The 19,786-nt window shown below is 43.1% G+C and overlaps 1 protein-coding gene across 2 annotated transcripts in view; it reads left to right on the top strand.

The window, feature by feature from the left end:
- Nucleotides 1–19,786, top strand: part of KIF16B (kinesin family member 16B) — a 1,684,060-nt gene that overhangs the window by 1,248,024 nt on the left and 416,250 nt on the right. The window contains exon 23 of one of the 2 annotated variants that reach the window (XM_085612706.1): nt 15,213–17,752. The exons of the other annotated variant lie outside the window; for it this stretch is intronic. Coding sequence (XP_085468832.1) covers nt 15,213–17,369 — 2,157 coding nt within the window. The 3' untranslated portion in view covers nt 17,370–17,752. Of the gene's footprint in view, nt 1–15,212; nt 17,753–19,786 lie in introns of those variants that run through there. 2 annotated transcript variants of the gene reach the window in all.

The raw sequence follows: 19,786 nt of genomic DNA, 5'->3' as shown, positions 1-19,786 counted from the left end.
GCTGGAATTGCTCCCAACAATTCTCTCCCCTTGTGCTGACCCCGCTCAAGTGGCAGCTTTCTTCCAGACTATGTTCCGTCAGGCTGAGGCTCCTCTAGGATACCTTCAGGCCCCAAAGTACTTACATAACCTTCAACATTTACTTTGTTTGTGGCCACCACCCAAGGGCTGGTCCAGCCAGATGGAACTTCTTATACATTTCTGGCATCAGCTACATCCTCACATGCATCACTGCACTACCAATTTGATCCTCAACCATGTGTGCCTACTCAGGAATACGGGGGCTTGGTTTCCTCGTGGAGTACTGAAACGAGATAGTGCAATTTTCTTAATTGTCTTCATCAGTTAGTACATTTTGATGCCTTTTTGTGGAGGATAGATGCCTGAAGTGAAGGTTACCTTCTCTGATTCTGTTTCTATACATGCTGCTGGGTACTTTTGCCTATGTGTGGTATTCGTACCCACTTTCAGTACCTTATTTCGAAATCGCTGTTGTGATGGAAAAGTAATCTGGATGGTGGCGGACATGCAACGTCTGCCCTGAGCGACTCACCTGCAATGATAGCTACATTGTTAGCACAGATTGTTGATCAGGGATCATGTGTGTGATCCATGACCTAAGTCAATCCCGTGGTAATGAGTATTGCAGTCTTATAGACCGAGAAGAGCACACCTAGCACTATTCTTGTGAAGGTAAGGTGCTACTGCCATTACCTGGAGTAAAATGACACAATCACGAAGGTGGCAGCATATATGCTTTTGTGTTTAGTAGACTCAGCAATGTGAACAGGTCTTTTCGCCTGTCACACAGAAGTGCGGCCTACTCATCCACTTATGTAAAGTTCTGTCGCTGTGTACTTAACTTACCCTTGGCCCTCATGGATAGTGTGCAGGTTCGGACAGAGCTCCATATTTGTGCGTGTGCACTGGGACAGAGTTCGATACTTGTGTGTGTGTGTGTGTGCACTGCATTGCATGTGTGAAGGAAATGACCCAAAAAGGGCCACTCGGGTCACTCTCGTACACCTGTCAGCCTTCCATACAAATGAAGAGTTGTTCAGACAGTAGAGAATACAAACCAGATTATTTATTAGTATTGCGCTGCAGCGGAGCCCAGTCTGACCAGCTTCCTGAGATGGCTGTCGAGGGACTGACCCCAACAAGCATAAAGTTACAATATGTACATTGCGGAGCCCACAGCGACCCAGCTACTATGGAAAAACACTGGTTAGTGTCGTAATACAATGGGGGTACAGAACATAAGTTTTGATTCTGCAGCCGGGCACAAGCTATCTACTGCCCAAGGTCTTCTGGTCTATCCTCCCTACCAGACAGGTGAGAGAAGAACTTATCTAACTGGAAAAGCATGCACTAATGAGAACACCTGCAAGTAAGTAAAAGAAAAACTCAGCCTCGGGAAACAAAACTTACTAAGGACCGTTTCTCGAAAATAACCAAGCAGCAGTTTCGATTACAATACAAAATGGCGTCTAAATTGTAAGATGGCTTCGCGAATGCTAAGATATACGGAAGGAAGGGCCTTTCAATATCAACATGTGTGTACCTGTGGATGGTACATTACATGAAGGCCTGAAGAGGCATGGCCGGCAATTCACAGACAGGAGATGTGTATTGCTGACATTCCCGATAGCTGGGGTGGGGGTCACACACACTGGAGGGAGAGGAGCGGAGCATTCTCTGTGTGCATCAAAGGTCTCTTCGATTCCAGGAATAGTTGATGGTCAGTGAGGACTGGGCTCATAGTCAGGAAGATGGTGGGACTAATGAGGTTGGCACTATAGGGAATCTGAAGGAGGAAGGCTTAGTCCTTTAAAACTTTAGGGACGTATTTCAGTGTAGGTTGACAGCCAGGTGTGAGCCTTGGTTACTCCCTTGGCCTTTGCTGTGGGTCACTCAGAATTGGAGACACTCCTGCTGTGGCAAGCTGTCCCTTTGACAAAGAGTGGCGCAGAGGTGGGAGCACTTCAAAGGAGCTGACAATACCAACATGAATTTAAAAAGCCATACACTAAATCCCACATGTCTGGATTTGGACTATAAAGGTGGGAGCATATACCTCCTACTGTGTTGGAAAGCACTATCTCATCAGGAGAGAGAGCATCGCCAAGACTTCTTTGCTGATGGAACCACAACGGGGGCAAAGGTCTGCCAGCCTCCCTGCAGCGTGAGGGAACATCACCCAGGTAGTCAATACCACTTGCCCTGAGCCTGGAGCATCAGCTTCCTACCTGCCACGACCAAAGTACCCTGTGAAGAGGAGTGCTCCTAGAGTCTGTCTGCCTGACAAGACAAGTGAGCCCTACAAGAAGGAGGAAAGCTAGAGGCTACCTGCTTGACAAGGCCAGCACATTCTGTGAGGAGGAAAGCGCCAAGAGTCCATCTGCATGCCAAGACCAGCAAAGCCCTGTGGAGGAGGCGAGCACATGGAGGGGAGTGAGGATGAGTGGGGATCTTGGCAATTAAATCTAAGTGAGTGAAGTGTGAGATAGGTCGGTGCGGTCAGGACCACAATAGAAGTGCGATCCTGTGAAGTCAGTCCCCCCCCAATTCCCCCCCCACCCCCATATAGCCAGGAAGGGGGTCACTGTGAGATCAGGGTTATTGCATTTGTTTGTCGTGCCAAAGTAGTAGGAGGTACCACTTACCGATAGTTGTTTGACTGAAGCGCAGATGTCCAGCATGAACGTGGACCTTCCCGGTGACTAAGGAGTCCATTGGGTCAATGGGTAAAAACGACAAGAGGTTGAGGGCTCTCATTAGCAGGAGACCGGAGCTCACAGAAGAGCATCTCAGGTCTCCCTGGATTGTCTGCTGCCATCCGGTCGAGTAAACCTGTTCCAGGCTCTTGGGCCAGTACTAGACTTGCACCCTGAGAAGTCTTTGACTGCTTGACTTGCACTATCACTGACATTTCAATGCTGGATAGGGTATACCTGGGCCAGGTTCTCAGGACCCATAGTAGGTTGGGTCCTGGTATGTCAGAAAGACTCCAAGGTTGGGTCCAGTAGCTATAACTTGCCCCCCTGAAAGGGGTTCTGACATCGCTTTTTTCAATTCCGCCTGCCTGTGTTGAGTTTACTAGGCAAGTGGCTGTAGCTCAGATTGGCTACTTTGAAGCGGATCCTTTTGGTTACAGAAGGTCTTGCTTAGTTCTTGACACAGGTTTTGACCTGTGATTAGGGTTGTTGGGTAGTACTGTTAAAATCTACATGGTATTTTAGTGCTTCTGACTGAAGGCTGACATATGTGCTAGGTTCTGTTTCATTACGGTTCCTCCTCCTGGCATAGTATCACCACTTCATGTCTCATAGCAAATGTAGGTGTTGATGTTAACATAGCTTTGAAGGTTCATGGATGCCCCATATAGCCTAGATTTAATCAATACAATGGATTGGCTGCGTTGCTCCATTGGACATGGTAGTCTCTTCAATGAGTTGATCCTTTTCATATTCTTACCTGCAGCTTAGACTGCATGCCTCCTATCTTAAGAGGATCTCATCCTGTATAGTATTATTTTTCCTTTTTACTGTGGAGGACTGGTATGTTAGTTCAGGTGTGTGACCCGATGGGTGTAGACCATGGATCTAATGTCTGATATTTTTACCTATGGAGTTGGGAATCGTTGGCAGGTGCTTTATACAGTTTGACCTAGCCTGTGGTGGATGCAGAGCAGGATCACTTTCCTTGGTCCTGTGATCATGTTATACTCCATCCTATTCTTAAGTAGGCTCACTTTTGTGCTTTTCAACAGTGTTGTGAATTGTTGTACCATCTGTCCATACCAGACCTTTAAGGAGATTTTCTTTAGTAAGTGGGACTTTATTTGTCTATATGGTTCTGGTTCTTTTCCAGTGTGAAGTTTGGAGACATTCCCTTTAATGAGAGAGAGGCTTTGGTTTCAGTGAGTCGTTCTGTGAGGGGTGTCACATTCTGCTACCACTCCTATTTCCGTTTATTTTGTTCCTTTTTCTGTTCTCCAAATGTGGACAGAGTTGATGTGCAATGTTGTACTGTGTTCCTAAATTAGGAGTACTCGTTTTGGTGCTACCCATATGTTGAGGTTGTGTACAGTACTAATGAGTTGTTCTTTTAGTACCCCACGGTGGAGATGTTGTTTCAACAAGCAAACTTGTATGTGTTGTTATATTCTCCACATAACTCTTGTCTAAGTATGTACCTGTCATCTTTTCGCCTTTTAGGTTATTGTTTTTATCTTGCTGTTATGGACTTAAGTGGTACCTGCGTTGTCCTAGTTTGCATGAGTTTGTGGTTTGGCCCATGTTCAGTTGCCTTATGGCTGAATTGTTTTGTGATGGGGTTTTCTGGAATATTAGTTTGGTTGGTTTTCCATCTTACTATCTTCTGCCCAGTGTCTAGCTACTTCTTTGTTTGAACATATTTCTGCTTCTCCCATGTTCTGGGTTTCCACATATATTGGGAAGGTGATAGATGGTGGGTTTGGGGGGTAAGGGAGTGTTCTTTCTGCTTCTACCCTGCTTTGAGTGTAGCATTGTTCATTTTGGTTTATTGGCAGTTAATAGTTGTCTGTTGGTCCCTATCAAGAATGGTTGGCATGATAACGTCTGTTTCCTGCTGCATTATTTAACAAAAAATAAGCACTTTTACATTTCTATTTCTTATATGTTTTTGTGACACCAGGCGCAGTTTACCAAAGCACAGCCATTTCTTCCCACTTTTCAGAAGAGTCCCTAGCAGTGGTGTGCATTCGGCTGTTGCAAGGGTTTGGTTCTGGCCCTAGTTGAACTTTACTATCTTGGTCTGCAAATTTTTTTGTCTGCAATAATGTCACAAGGAGGGAAGTATCAGCATTATGTTAGAACCAAGGTGCTAATCTGCTGGAGAAGGAGAGCTATTTCACTTTCCTTTATACAGAATGGCACCTGTAGAGATTCATGAGGTGAGGAATCTGCAAGAAGATAGAGCATCCTCTAGAAACCTAGTTACCGAATGTTAGTAACTTATTCTTCTGTCAGTATTTTCAAGAATATTTTGTAGCCCATGTCAAATTTAATTGGCTTATCATAATATACTCTGTAATCCTATTTGAATGATTTTCACTATTTCTTGATAATGATTAATTGGAGGAATTCTATTGTATACTGAGGCCTCACCTGTGAAGAATGTGGGGTAGCGGAGGTTGTCTGTCATTATTGTTTGTCCCAGTAACTATGTAGCTGTGGTTCCTACTGTAATGTATTCATACACGTGTTTCTTGGTGGCTTAGAACTCATGTACTTTAGCTTTTCCAGGTAAAAGAACTGTGCAACTTACAGGTAGCCATTATACATATATAGTATAGAACATCTTCTTACATTGGAATATTCTTGTAAAGCTATTTTTTTTTAGCTTTTGTTCAGTATGGTCTTGGTTCACATATACATAACTCTATAAATAGCTTGTAACGAAAAGTGACCATGCTTTTCATAGTCTGTTTAATAAAGTATGTACTTTACTTCTGTTATGTCCTATTCATTTAAAGCCTCAATCCAGGTCTTCCAATTCAGAATCTTAACATATATTTCTCTTTTGAGTTGACCCATCAGTTGATGCTCATTTGTTGGTAGATTTGTGTCACCATCTCATCCTCAAGATGGCGTACTCTATTTTTATTTTGACATTTGGTAAATTCTTCTGTAGAACTGTCTGTCAACTATTTCAAAATATTCACAAACTGTTCTCCTGTGACTTTCACAGCGATGATGAAAATGAGACTTATGTGACATGTTATCAAATATAATCATCTTGTTAGAAGGTAGGTAAATGTTTTGTTTATGTGGAGGTGATATTTCATCAGTTAAGAGCCAGAAAGAGATGCTCCTTCACTTTTCAAAACATTGTTCTAAAATAAATGTGAGATCTGGAAGACCAGTAGATACTAGTTGTCTTTGCTGAATCCCAGTTATAAAATGATGTTTTTAAATTATCAAATTCTTTGAATCAGTCTTAATCGGATACAATCATTCATAGGTGCTTTGAATGGGAAATGAAATCAGCGCGCCGATTGCATTGCTCTCTAATGAATGCTGAATAGACCATGTCCTCCTGACCACAGATGACAATGACCCCTATCTCTGATATTGCTGTATCTCTCACCTACCTTCGACATAGTTGACCATTCAACCCTCATCTACACCCTGGAATATTGAATAGGATTCACTGGCAATGTATTTCACAATGTTTTGCCTTTCCTATCTACATCAGTTTGTTCACATGGGTACTTCCAGATCCAAAAGATCCCGATCACCTTCGAAGTCTCCCAGGGTTCCATACTGTTTCCTGTCATCTTTATTCTCTACATGGAGCCCCTTGAGGCTCTACTCACTGTTAACAGCCTCGAGATTCACCAATATGCTGATGACCTATCCAAAGGTCTCCTCCGCTCCTGAAATCAATGCCTCAACCACTGCATCTATCCACCCAGACCTGATTGTCAGGTGCCTACTTAAAGCTCAACCCAACCAAGACAGAATTCCTGTCATTAGCCAACAACAATAAGCAAGAAATTTTACAAACGTGGCTAAGTGACATAAACCTTTGTGGCTTTAAACCCAACTGTCACCAAATGCCAAGTCACCTGGATTTACCTTGGATACTAACCTCACACTCAAGGAACACATTGGCAAAACAAAGATGGCCTACTAACAGCTCTCTCCTCTAAAGATGTGAAACCGTTTCTTCCAGAAAGCGACTCTAGAACTGCTGTTTCGCAACTTCATGGCAGTAACGCACTGCTCCATGGCCTGCCAGATTTCACAGTGGCACCCCTTACAGGCATCCTATATGCTATAGCACATATCATTCCGGTCTTAAAGAAGCTTGACAATATCACCCTCTCATGATAGAGCTCCACTGCTCATCCTATCCTTCTTCAATACCAGATGGATCATTTATAAAGCCATCACAAACAGCACCCATGCTTATCTTGCGGACAAGCTCATCATGTCTGTTGGCTCTTTGCCCACCCACATCCAGGCCACCATCAGACTGCAGAGTAATAAGCGTAAAGAGAAAAATGACATGCAGACCTTTACACAACCGGGATGAGGAACAATATCCCCGTATCCATAAGCACTTCCCCAACGCTGCTCCAGACACCCTCCTCTTTAAAGAACATTGCATCATAATGCTGTAACATTCCAATCCCAACTACCTCTCCTATCACTTTTTGACTGTATGTTTGCTGTTATTGCTGTACAGCGCTCTGCTGCCTTTTGACCAGTTTTATGCTTTATAAATACAATTTGCATACACACATATTTGCATATGGCCTGGTGCTGCTTGTTAATCTGTGGACTCTCTAGTGCGGAGAGAGGAAATCTCAAAGAGTTCGGTGGAAGCCCTTTCAAGCACTTATCTCAAGAGACACTCCCGAAACATCGAAAGATCTTTTGAGAGAGGTTTTCTAGCTTTCTCGTCCACACGGCACACTGACAGCAGCATGTATTGCCATTGTGCCTTTCAAATCATAGCAGCAAGGACTGCGCAGGACAGAATACATGAAGATGTAAACAGTTAGTGACGGAGACTGCTGCAGTGTTGTGGGAAGGCCCTTGATATGAATGTCCTATTACATTTGTGGATAGTAGTCTCCATCTTAAGCTTTTGTGTGTTGAAATTCTGTATATTCTTTGAGTTCCATTATTGCAGTAGTTTTTTCTGTCACAAATATTCACCTTATGGTTGAGTTACATGTGTTCAGTTGATAATACAACATTATGGCTTTATATTTTGCAAAGTTTTCAGATGGAATTCTTATTTTCTGTTTCTCACGTTATTGTCTAGCAAGGTGACTTTCATTATTCCTTATCTCCCTAACCTGAAAGATAGATGTGGCAGATGCTTATCAGACTATCAGAAGCTCTTCTCTAGTACTGCTCTTTTTTTTCTATTTTCAGATCTGTGTATCACCCGCTCACATATGATAGGATAATGTACTGTATTTACTTAAACAAGTAAAAATAAAATATCCCTTGGTTGTGCAACAATCCAATTTATTTATTTGATCCTTCCTGTAAAACAATATTGAAAGATCTGTGTGTCATCATATTAGTCAAAGCTTAACATACAAGCCTACTTTGTTCATTCTTTTTTTTTATATATATTTTTATTATCCAGGTACAGACATCAATATACAAACTCTACATTGCAATATTATTCAAATATATAAAAACAGTGAAACAAAATATACATAGGGATAGAGCTTCATCTTAAACAAAATAATATTACCTTGCTCCGAGTTAATGATACACTTGCATCATTTTATCAAAACAGAGTATTTATAAACACGAATCCCTCCATCTCTTTATAGGGGCCCACATCTTCTGCCCTAATTCCTTTCTTTTCTTGCCCCTATAAACAAATAGGGAAGATTCGATATTATGTATCCCCAAAAGTCTAGCCAGCCACATATGAAAAGCCGGTGCCACTTTTTCTTTCTAGCCCGCTGAAATAAGAATCCAAAGGACCGCAACCGAAATAAAAACAAAGGCTTCCTCCTCCTTATTGAACCCCACATTACTATTAGTTCCGATTATCATAAGGGTAGGGGATAGGTTAATCTAAACACCTAACAGCGTCTCCGAAAACTTCTCAATTTCCCCTCGGATTGTATTTAATTTCACACATTGCTGGAACATATGTAATACATTATCGGGCCCTTCCAGACACCTGGGGCATCTATCGTCCTCCCTTTTACCCCAGTCATACAATTTGGCTGGCGTAAAATAAAGATTAAAAAGGGTTTTATACTGTTGGGCTCTCAGGTTCGTTGAGCGAAACAGTGTCATGGCCAACTGAAGTGCTTTGTCTACATCAACATCCGGATCTCCCAGTTTCAATACCCAAGCGGCTTCGACCTTGTCCAAATCATCTGGGATCCCTAGCAATAAGAACCTATATGCCAATTTAATCAGAGTACCACCTTTTAATAGATAATACATCAATTTAATTCTGCCCCCTGGGGATATCCGTGGTCTTATGGCCATTATAGTTCTATAAATCTGCACGAATTTAAACCCTTGATTCACTGAAATGCCGTATTTTTGCTGAATGTTCTCAAATCTCATCAATGCCTCCCCTTTATAGATGTCACTTAATCTTTTAATTCCGTAATGTTCCCACAGCTTCCCCATAGTATCGCCACTAAATTGTGGAAAAACCTTGGAGTTCCAAAGTGGTGAGTACCCGTTGATTTTCGGCATTGCCATTAGTCTTCGTACTAGCTTCCAGACCTCCCAAACACCATCAAGAACCTTATAACTCATTTTTTTAAATAGCGCCGCTCGGTTCCGCAACAAAAATCCCAGTGCTTCTCTGCCCAACAAAAGTTCAAAAATGGAGGGAGGGCTTTGAATACCAAATGGAGTCTCCGAGAGATTGGTGGCAGCATCGAATAAAATTGCGATCTGAGTCAACAGGCAAGCCCAATGATAAAGTCTGCTATTCGGCATTGCTAGCCCCACCTTTTTCCTGTGGAAGAGACAGGTATTTCATTGATCGCCTTATTTTGCCATATTGCCAAATAAAGTTCACAAAAACTGCCTCTGTCTTTATTAGGCTCTCCTTTATAAAAATAGGATAGAGCGGAAAAGATATAAAATCTTGGGGAACATGGTCATTTTCACTACATTAACCCTCCCTATTATAGAGAGATGAAGGGTATCTATTCTTTTAAGGTCTGCCGTCAAAAGTGGAGTAAAATTGTCTTTTATAATTGAATCTATTGCTGCGCTAACCCTAACTCCTAAAAAGACTGCTGAATCAATATATCTTATATCCTCCTTTTTAATATTGGTAGTACAAATTATCTGAGTCTTACCCTCATTCAAACAATACCCAGAAGAGCGACCAAATTCCCCTGCTATCCCTCTAAGAACTGCCATAGCCCTAGCTGGCTCCGGAGTGATTATAGCCAAATCATCTGCATAAGCCAGCAGTTTGGTCTCCAGCCTGTTACAAACTACTGGCTTAATATCATCACAACCCATAATCCTGCGTACCAGCGTGTCTATATACAGGGCAAAAAGAATAGGTGAGTAGGGACACCCCTGGCGCGTACCCCTAGAAATATGGATTTGTTTGGAGCTTTCACCCATTAACTGGATTTTATCCTTGGGATCACGATACATGGCCTTAATTGCTTTTGTTATTTTAGGGCCAAAACCCCTTCGGTCCAATATCCCCCATAGGTACTTTCATGCAACGCGATCAAAAGCCTTTTCTGCGTCGAGAAGGATCATGGCCATCCTTCCCCCCGCGGCAGCCTGCATATCGAAAAGAGTGATGGCCCGCCTAATGTGGTCAGTTGTTCCTCGGCCCTGGATAAACCCATGCTGCCACGGGGAGACCAGACCGCCAATAATCCTTCCCAACCTTTTAGCTAAAATCTTGGCATAGATCTTATTGTCCGCGTTGATGAGGGATATTGGCCGATATGATCCAGGGTTCTCTTTAGGCTTCCCCTTTTTATGGAAGACAATAATATTTATTTCCTTCCAAGAATCCGGTATTACGCCGGTACACATATCCCATTGAATAAATCCAACAGTATTAGAGCAATTTCATTCTGAATGCTTTTATAGACTTCTAGCGGGATACTGTCCGGCCCTGCCGCCTTTCCCGCAGCTAGCTCCTGTAATGCTTCCACAACTTTGCCCATTTCCAAATCCTTATCTAACACTTCTTCATCGACAATACTCAACTGAGGGCCACTACCCACAAACTCACATCTACCAGCATCTGAGTCAATCTCTTCTTTATACAAGATTTGGAAAAAAATTCGAAATACTTTCAGTATGTCATTTGGTTCCGAATAGTTCTGGTTACCTTCACATAAACTTGAAATTATAATCACTAAGGCGATTTGCATCAAAATAATCTTGGGCCCATTTCCTTAAATGCTCGACATATCTAATATCTGCTAATAGCTTCCTCTCGAAGGTCCATCTTGAAGGTTTTTTTTTTTTAAGCTTCTAGATCATATTGCAGAATCAAAGGGCTGTGGTCAGACATAATTTTCAGTAGCTTATTGAAACTAACCTTCCTCAATTCTGTTGCAGATAGCAAAAAGTAATCCAATTTAGTATATTTCTGAAAAGGACATGAGAAATATGTAAACCCCAGGTTATTGGGCTCTTTGTTCCCCCATACATCTTCTAGCCCATGTGATTTAATTAACGAGCTGACAGCTCGAAATACCCTAGGCTTTCGCCCTACGTAGGGGCCCTTATTTGTAAAATCTGCGTGAATATTTTGATCTCCACATACTATAACTGGTCTAGGCCAGTTAGCCAATTCAATTGCCAAAAGATCAAATACTTCAGGATCATGCTGATTAGATCCGTAAATCACACAGATTGTACACCCAACGTCTAATTCGACCAGTTCCCATCTCCCCGAATTATCAGCACTTTGACGCTTTGCGCCTCCCGGTGAAGATTTAGCTAAGACTGCCACCCCTCTTACTATAGACGTCTGTGAGGAACAGGCCAACAAGTCGTAACCTCTTCTGTTTAACAGATGCTTTTTTTCCCACGATAGATGTGTTTCCTGCAGACATAACACATCTCTAAAATTAGAACTAACAAAGTGCCCTAATCTCTGCCTTTTCCTCCAATCGTTCAGACTACCTATATTGACTGAACATATCTTAAGTTTCCCCATTAATACCTTTTATATTGTCTTTTCCTTTAGCATCAACCAAAACCAAAACCACTGTATCATTACAAAAAGCATTACAACAAAAAGTAGCACCAGGTATTATTTTTTTTCTAGATTTTACCTCCCCTTCCTCCCCCCGCCCCAACCAGCCCCAACCCTCCCTCCCACCCCCTGCCCCCCGTCCTTCCCCCCCCCCCCTCTCGCCACTGCACCCACCCTCCAGTGAAGCGCTCAGACCTAGGTCTGTGCATGTGATGTACACAGCAATAGCGAGCTGAGTCAAACCTAAAACCAATCAGCAAATTTAACAATACCCCCACCGTCCTAATACATCAAATAGACCTGAAAAAACAGCAAACCGTAATTCTTGTTGTTGCTTGTCTGCCTCATCAAACCCCCACCCCTCCGACTCTCCATCATAACCTTAAATCAAATATCGTACAGATCCATCTGAAAAAAGATTATTCCTTATGATTGCCCACATTATCCAAAAACACTTTAGCTTTTATCTCGGACGTAAAATATCGGGTCTGTCCTTCATGAATCACCTTGAGTTGTGCTGGATTAATTAGATAGCTCTGCATATTTTTCTCCTGAAATTTGATTAGCTGCCTCAACCTCCAGCGTCTCTCTACCGTTGTGTGGCAGAAATTGGGGCGGACAAAGAATGAAACCTCCCCACTTGATCTCCTTGATTCGGGTCTAGCTTTCTCAAAAACAGTCTGTCGCAGGAGAAAATTCCCCAGGAAAACCAAGATCGCCCGTGGCTTTCCTCCCTCTCTTGTTGTTGCTCGTGTCTTAAACGGGGTACGGTGTGCCCTTTGAATTTCAGCTGTCCAATTCCACTCTACCAGCTCCGGAAAGGCCGATTTAAATAGCTCAATTATGTAAGCTCAGGTATCTTCCCCTTCCACCCACTCGGGGACCCCCAACACCCTAAGATTATTCCTCCTCTGTCTATTTTCATATTCTTCCAGCTTCCACTGGATATCCTTGATTTGCGCGTTTTGAGCCTCTGCTTGAGTGGAGGTGATAGCTGTTTCTGCTTCAGTAGCTACTATTCTTTCCTCAAGGTTCGTCACCCTGTCCCCTATATTTGTACACGCTTTGGAGAGCTTCCTTACAACCCCTTGCATCTTTGCTCATGGCAGTTCGAGCTTTGCGACTGTCCTGACGAGTTTCTTCCCTATGTGAGAGGATAGCTTGATGTATTATTTCTAACATGGAGGTGTTTGCTACTGGTTCTGAGAGTGGAGTACCAGCAAGTGGAGTAACAGATGAATAGTCCCATTTCAGATTTTTACTCCCCCGGTCTTGCATGTATGCTTGAAATTTAGATTTTTTTAGTTGTTGTGGGGGTCTCAATCGCTTCCCTCAAAATCGGATTCGGGATTGCTATCCCCTAATGATGAGCTTTGATCATCTTGGGACCATTCTGCCCCTTCAGAGACAGAGAAAAAGCAGTCACTAGGCTCCTTTTCTTTATCCAGTGTATCCTTATCACCAAAGGAAGGATCCGAAGCCACCATCAATTCACCGATTTCCAGCACAGAAACCGGCTGAGAAGGCCCCGTTTCAACTACTCCTTCCCTAGCAATAGACATTTTGTCAAATATATCATTGTTTTCCAACAATCTAGGGGAAGTCATTGACCCAGTCAGTGTATCAGGCAAATAGTCACCCCTGTGTTGCTTATTCCATTTTTATTCATAGCAGCAGAAAGAGGGGGGGCTATTACAATATCTAATATAGCTGAGTTATTGGCTTGAGCGGTGGCCTGGCTCACCTCATCACTTTGATTCCAGCTTTGATCCTTCGCTACAGCGGATGCCTCAGAAGTTACCTCTGCCGCCGCCTCTATCCGCGGCTCCTTTCCCCGTGTTAGCATTTCCGCTCTTGAAGAACCAGCTGGACGGTTCTTGCCCATAGCTCCGCCTTTCCCCCGTCTCGGCGGGTCCGATGTGGGCGTCCGCCGCAGGCCACCCGTTTGCTCCGGTACACTTAGCTCTGATGCAACTAAGCCCGCAGCAGCCCCACCTCGAAGCTTTCGTGCTGCCACGGTCATCCTGGATCCAGCCGCATTTACTACCGGCTTTGGGGCCATTTCTCCTCCGTTCCGTGCCTTCACCAGTTGAGACAGATAACTCCAGATGGGGCGTTCAGCTATCCGCAGTGCGATCACTGAGAGAGCCGCCCAGAGTCTAAACCGCATCCTCCGCGATATCAGCAAAAAGTAGAAAACATATATTGCCGATTCGCTGTTTTCCGGTAAGTCTGTAGGGGTTCCTCTGTTCACGGCCTGATCTGACCCAGCTCGCCGATGCTGCAGTTGACCTCTAAGCGGTCGCCATCTTGCTTCCTGCCTACTTTGTTTATTCTTATTGGTTTTTATGATGTCATGGAGTTATGCACTATAGTTTTTATTTTTTATTTTGTCTAGGAACATTGTATATTTCTCATGGTTGTTGTAGTGAAGAATGTCTGTGTGGTCAGTGATAGGAATTTGCAGACATTCCTTATTATGTGTATTCCTTCATCTCCACATTACATTTTGTTTGGCTGGGTGGTGGTAACAGTTTTCTGGTTCTTCTACTTGGATGGATATATTTAACTTCTATAGAGCAACGCTAACTATGAAGCAGCAAAACACATTACAAGAGGAATAGTAAACAGGATATGAAGCAGGCTAACCCGGGCAGGCGATGGTACTTGAGAGGTGAGGATGGGAGGAGACACAGGCTAGAGAAGCTGAGAACAACAATACATGGGCATCTCCTGAAACAGGTACGCATGTGCTGCATTAGTTCAGGAGGGGGGGGGTAATTCTCCACATATTGCTTGAAGAGGGGGATTTTCAGCTGTTTTTGAAAATGGTGAAGGGATGGAGCATCCAGGATTTGGACCAGGATGAGGTGCTTGTGTAACTTGCCTTAATTAGAGCCCCGGTATTTATGTCAGTGATAGATATGCAGGAGGGTACACAGAGAGACTACTAATGGTTTTGAAGTTCAGGCTAGTTTCTTATGCTCAGGGTAGAGTCTTGGATACAGTGGACTGTCTGCTGTGGAGATGGGTAGATGAACCATGCCAAAAATTGCAGTATGTAGTCAGGCCAGTCAAACTGATTTGAAGCTTGAAACATTTATCACACCCGGTACAGATTATTTGTTGTGAGTTACGCCTAATTCAGTGGGAAAGCACTGACACTAGATAAAGGAAAACATTTTGTGATATTGTGGGCGGTGGCACAAAGGCACTGCACTTAGTGTTTTACATGGTTTTTGCTTTTTGGAAGTTTATCTGCATCAAGAATGCGCTATGAGTGGCTTAGAGAAACGGATACTGAATGTGTAGCATAATCAAAACTGTTTCACTGCCTCTCAACCTGAATCATATTTGAATTAATTGAAATGTAAAGTGTAAAATCTCTCTCGTATTTCTGTAAAGGTTTTCTGATCAGTTGCTAGAAAACAATTGGTTCTTCCCTTCTTTTTTCTGAAAACCGTAAACAGCAAAGCCAGCAGTGCAAACCTTGTGGTAACATCCAGCTTCTACCAGAAGTAGCCAGCACCTACTTGGACCCGGCAGCTATCATCGCTGATGTGACAGATTGTCAAGTACATGAAGTGCCTTCGAAGAACCAGAATGTTTACCTTTGCTCCGAACAAGTGTTTTCCACAATCGAAAAGAGTGATTTGAGTAGACCAAACCAACAGGAATGTGGTCAATGTAGTCATGACTTTGGTTCTCTGACTAAAACTACATTTGCGCTCAATCATGTCTGCACTGCACATGTTTATTGCAGAGAAAGTGTTAATTTCCAAAGCGTATCCTACTCGTGCCTCCATGTAAAACAATCACAAAATAAAATTGAGACTGTCCAACAGTCTAGGTGCCAAGATGTAAAAGTTGTTATGAGTGATCATCTCACTTCCCTGACTGAACGCCGCTCGACCTGGCAGAAGCCGAGCTTGGAGCCGATGGGCTGTTATAATGAACAAGACCAGGTCAGAAACATACATTCCTCTAACCTCTTGGAGACCAATATGCTTTCTAAAATTACTTCCATCGAGAGCCTGTCTCATCAGAAGCTCCACGGTGTATCTTCTACACCTCCCATCTCCGAGCAGCAGGCTCAGCTGGATGCTCAGAAAAGCCGCTCCCCAGGGTCAGCGGCTGCCTCTTCAGAGTTGGAGCAGACCTACAGCTGGGGAGATCTTTACAGCAGATTTTCCCATCTCTGCAAGGATACTGGCAATCAGCTGCTGAACAGGGCAAAGGGCATTACACAGTCAAAACAGCTCGCCAGTGTCTTTGACAGAAGTGGCAAATATGTGCAAGCCTTACCTTTAATTAGACACTTCCCCTTTCCCAGAACTTCCCCACTGGACGTGCCTTCAAGCTTGAATCGGACGCAAGCAGAGTCTATCCTAGTTGACAAGGCCAAAGTGTATGTTTGCAGGAGTCCAAGGGATATGTTTCTACTTACAGATGAAATGATGCAGTACTTCTTTTCACAGACCTCTTTAGAGCTGGAGCTCCAGGATCCATGTAAAGTGCCCTTGTCATGTGGGAAGGGATTGGAAAATGGCACTGTGTTAAGGCAGCCATTTGTGCAATTCCCAGCTGTGTTCCTTGAGCTTCAGGAGTACCCTCTGCAGAGGTTGTTTGAGGCTGTCGCGAGGGACATTCCAGAGGTACATGACAGGAGGAATGAGTGTATGGGGGCATACTGGCTTGCTGTGGCCAGTTACAGACAGCCTCTTCCTCAGCCCGCCTGTCTGCTGCTGTTTAGGTCAGTGATGTACGTAATTGTAGTGCCATCCTGGCCAGAAGGCAGGTCACTGGCAGTGCTTCACGCTGTGGACCGGAGGCTGGTGAACGAGGTTCAGGTTCGGTTCGGTGGACAAGGATTGCGAATCCTTGGCACTACTGAAGATTCTTTGTTGACTCTACTGACTTTTAACAAGTATTTTACTCAGAGATTGTGCCTTGATGTAATTAACTCTTTCCTTATCTTGTCGGAAGGTACAGCCTCCTTAAAACACCCACTGCTGAAGGATGATTTGATGCAACTTTCCCTTGACTGGAGTTCAGAAGTTGATGACTTCATGATTAACAATACAGTACGGCTCACCTGCGAATTTAGACACATTTTAACTGATTTGGTTTATTGGCTGCATGGGAACATGACACAAAATAGGGCGCCCTTGGGGGAGGTTCAAATATTGATGTACATGACCGTAAGGAGCGATGAACCTGGGCAGATGGCTTATAGATCTCTAGTGCTGATGACCAATCATGTCGCCCTCATGCAGGAGGACTATGTTTTCTATCCTGCTCCAAGATCCTGCAGCACCTTTCCTCCATGTCGGCAATTTGACCGAATCAATTTGTATTGTCTAAGTGAGCTGATCGCTCTAGTTATTAAAGACCAAGAACGCTTCACCAAACTCGATCTAATATTTTCTAAAAAGAATAGGGAAGAATCTGGAGGGCGTGGTGTTCTTTCTCCACCTCGTCCAACAGACCATAAACATGTGATGTATTTGCAATCATATCATGAACATACAGGTAACCATGTAGTAGATGTCTGGAAACTGACTCTGAGTTCAACTGAAGAAGCCATTGCACTAATTCAGCACCTAAGCAAAAACATCATGAAATAATGCCAAAGAAACCCAGAAACTATCAGCATATTGTGTTAAGCTTCCTGCTGTTTATTATTTAAAAATATTTGGAAATGTTTGATTTTCTTAAACCAAAAAAAGTAAAAGATCGTGCAAACGTTTGTTTGCTGTATATATAGAGAAGAGACGGTTCAAATTATATAGTACTACTGTACCATAGCACATATGCACCTCGTTATGTGTATTTGTACCTGTTCCATCAGTACAAATTAGATGTTTATGAATTTCTGTCCAGCATTTCGAAGGCACTTGAAAAGAAATATTATATTGAAACTCGTTTGAAATGCAAATGAATGTAAATATTTTTAACGCAGACGTACACAAAATGTTACAAATAATAAATAACAGTTGTGAATGATGGAGCACAGCATTTGATGAACTCTTCCAGATGAGGCTCAACATATGGCGATTCACATGCGGAACATTCTCTTCTGTTTCACTGTATTTATTTATTCAGCCTGAACCTTTACATAAATAGGGGTTATGTTGGATTGCTTGAGCTGACGCTATGCTTTTCATCACATTTACTTTAGCATGTCTTATTAAATGAGTTTTACCCATGCAATTTCACTTCCTTAAGTTTAGGAAGAACTGCCTTGGAGCTATTTGGAACAGAAAATTATATTGAAATATGGGCGAGATTTGAGGCATGGACGTCATTGGCGATTTTAATAGTTAAGCTATGTGCAGAATCATGTTTTTCTCTTGCACAGTGTTGGCTTGTTAGTTTTCAAGGCTAGTAGGGCACCTACAACGTTTTTATCAGTCCCTCCTCAAACTCATGTCTATTTTCATTTTTAGTTTTGGAATAATATTTTCTTTCTATCTATCCGTTGAAACTTTTGCATTGGTATTACAGGGAGACTGGGGCCTAGGGCGGGTATTGACAAACCTCCTCAGATGTCCCGCCTCAGGCATCCAGCAGCTGTGATCATGGGTGAAAACCTAGCTCACTGAGCAGGCTTTATGCAGAGCGATGTCAAAAAAGTAAAAGCTTGCATTTTTAAATCGCTACCAGTCTTCTTGTCTTGCACAATACATGTTCATGAGCATGTTTAGGTATTCTGGTTTCTGTAAAAGGTGCCAGATTTTGAGTGCTAGGACCTAGAACAGTAGCCACCAGTGCCATCTTTTCAAACTGCCTACCTCTGCCAGCTTCTCACTATGCCTACCTGTGCCATCTTCCCACACTGCCTACCTGTGCTAACTTCTCACACTGCCTACTACGATCACCTCTTCAAGCTGCTGGGTTTCACATTATCCAACAGAGCCTGTGGACCAGAAGTATGGCACAGGGCTCGGGGTATCAGCAGTTTAAGGGGACCTCCTAGTGTGGAGAAAAAAACGCAGTTCTCTTTACCCAGTACCACACCACTAAAAATCCTAGAATGTTGCTTTGTTTGATGTCAGCTAGGATTTGAAATGTATTGTGGCCTCATTCACTGGCCTGTTCAAAGTAGCTGATCTCTTTACATTTTGGGGTGGACGTTTTTCAAACCTCAGTTTGTTAGATGAGGTGGGTCTATCCAGGTATGTGATAGAAGGAAACTTGGCTCTTATGCATGTCTGACCCGGTGTCCCACTTTAAGGATCCAGATTTGGCCCCATCTTAGTCTTTTATGCATATCTATTGCTGTTGAGCTGAAAGTGATGCTGGTGAATGCCCACTGGATGTCTCTCCATCCTCTTCATAACTGTGTTCTTTCATTATTTTGGTTTGGACACCTTCACCATTATGGATGGTTGAATTACAGAATCCTCTATCCCAGGGTTCACCAACGTCGGTCCTGGAGAGCCGTATCCATGCCAGATGTTTAGCATATCTCCATTTAGGTAAATGTAGAAATCTGCCATGGATCCGGCCCCCAAAGACCTACTTTGGAGAACCCTGATCCCATTGAATGCAAAAGCATTTCCAGCTGGGTTTAAATTTTTTCCAAGCAGGTCACCAATCCCTAATGTGGTTCTGTGATATGATTAGTGGACATACCGTAGTTTCTAGCACTGCATCGTTGGATGCAGGGTTATTGGCTTCCACTTGATGCATATCTCCCAGTCAAATATTCGATGTGTGGTTATCCGCGTCCTTTTGATGATGGAATATTTTCATGATGGTGCCAGGATCTCCTTTACCGCAGTGATATTATCATTCAGCCAAGAAATAATGACTGAGTGCCCTTGTGCTAACTTGTTTAAACCTCTTGTAGCTTGAACAAGCAGATACGTGCCTTACCCATTTAGTGAACCACACGCTTGATTTTGTGTTCACAACCCTTCATGAATAAGGGACTATGTCCTATCTCATCACTTGTGTGGTTGGACCACAGCTATCAGTTTAGACTAAAATATAACCTTGCACATGACATTAGCTTTATAATCGGTTTGTCCTGAACGTT

Source organism: Triturus cristatus, chromosome 6, assembly GCF_964204655.1.
Source record: "Triturus cristatus chromosome 6, aTriCri1.1, whole genome shotgun sequence".
Lineage (NCBI taxonomy): Eukaryota > Metazoa > Chordata > Amphibia > Caudata > Salamandridae > Triturus > Triturus cristatus.
The sequence above is the reverse complement of the archived record's forward strand: the minus strand, read 5'-3'. Positions and strand labels throughout refer to the sequence as shown.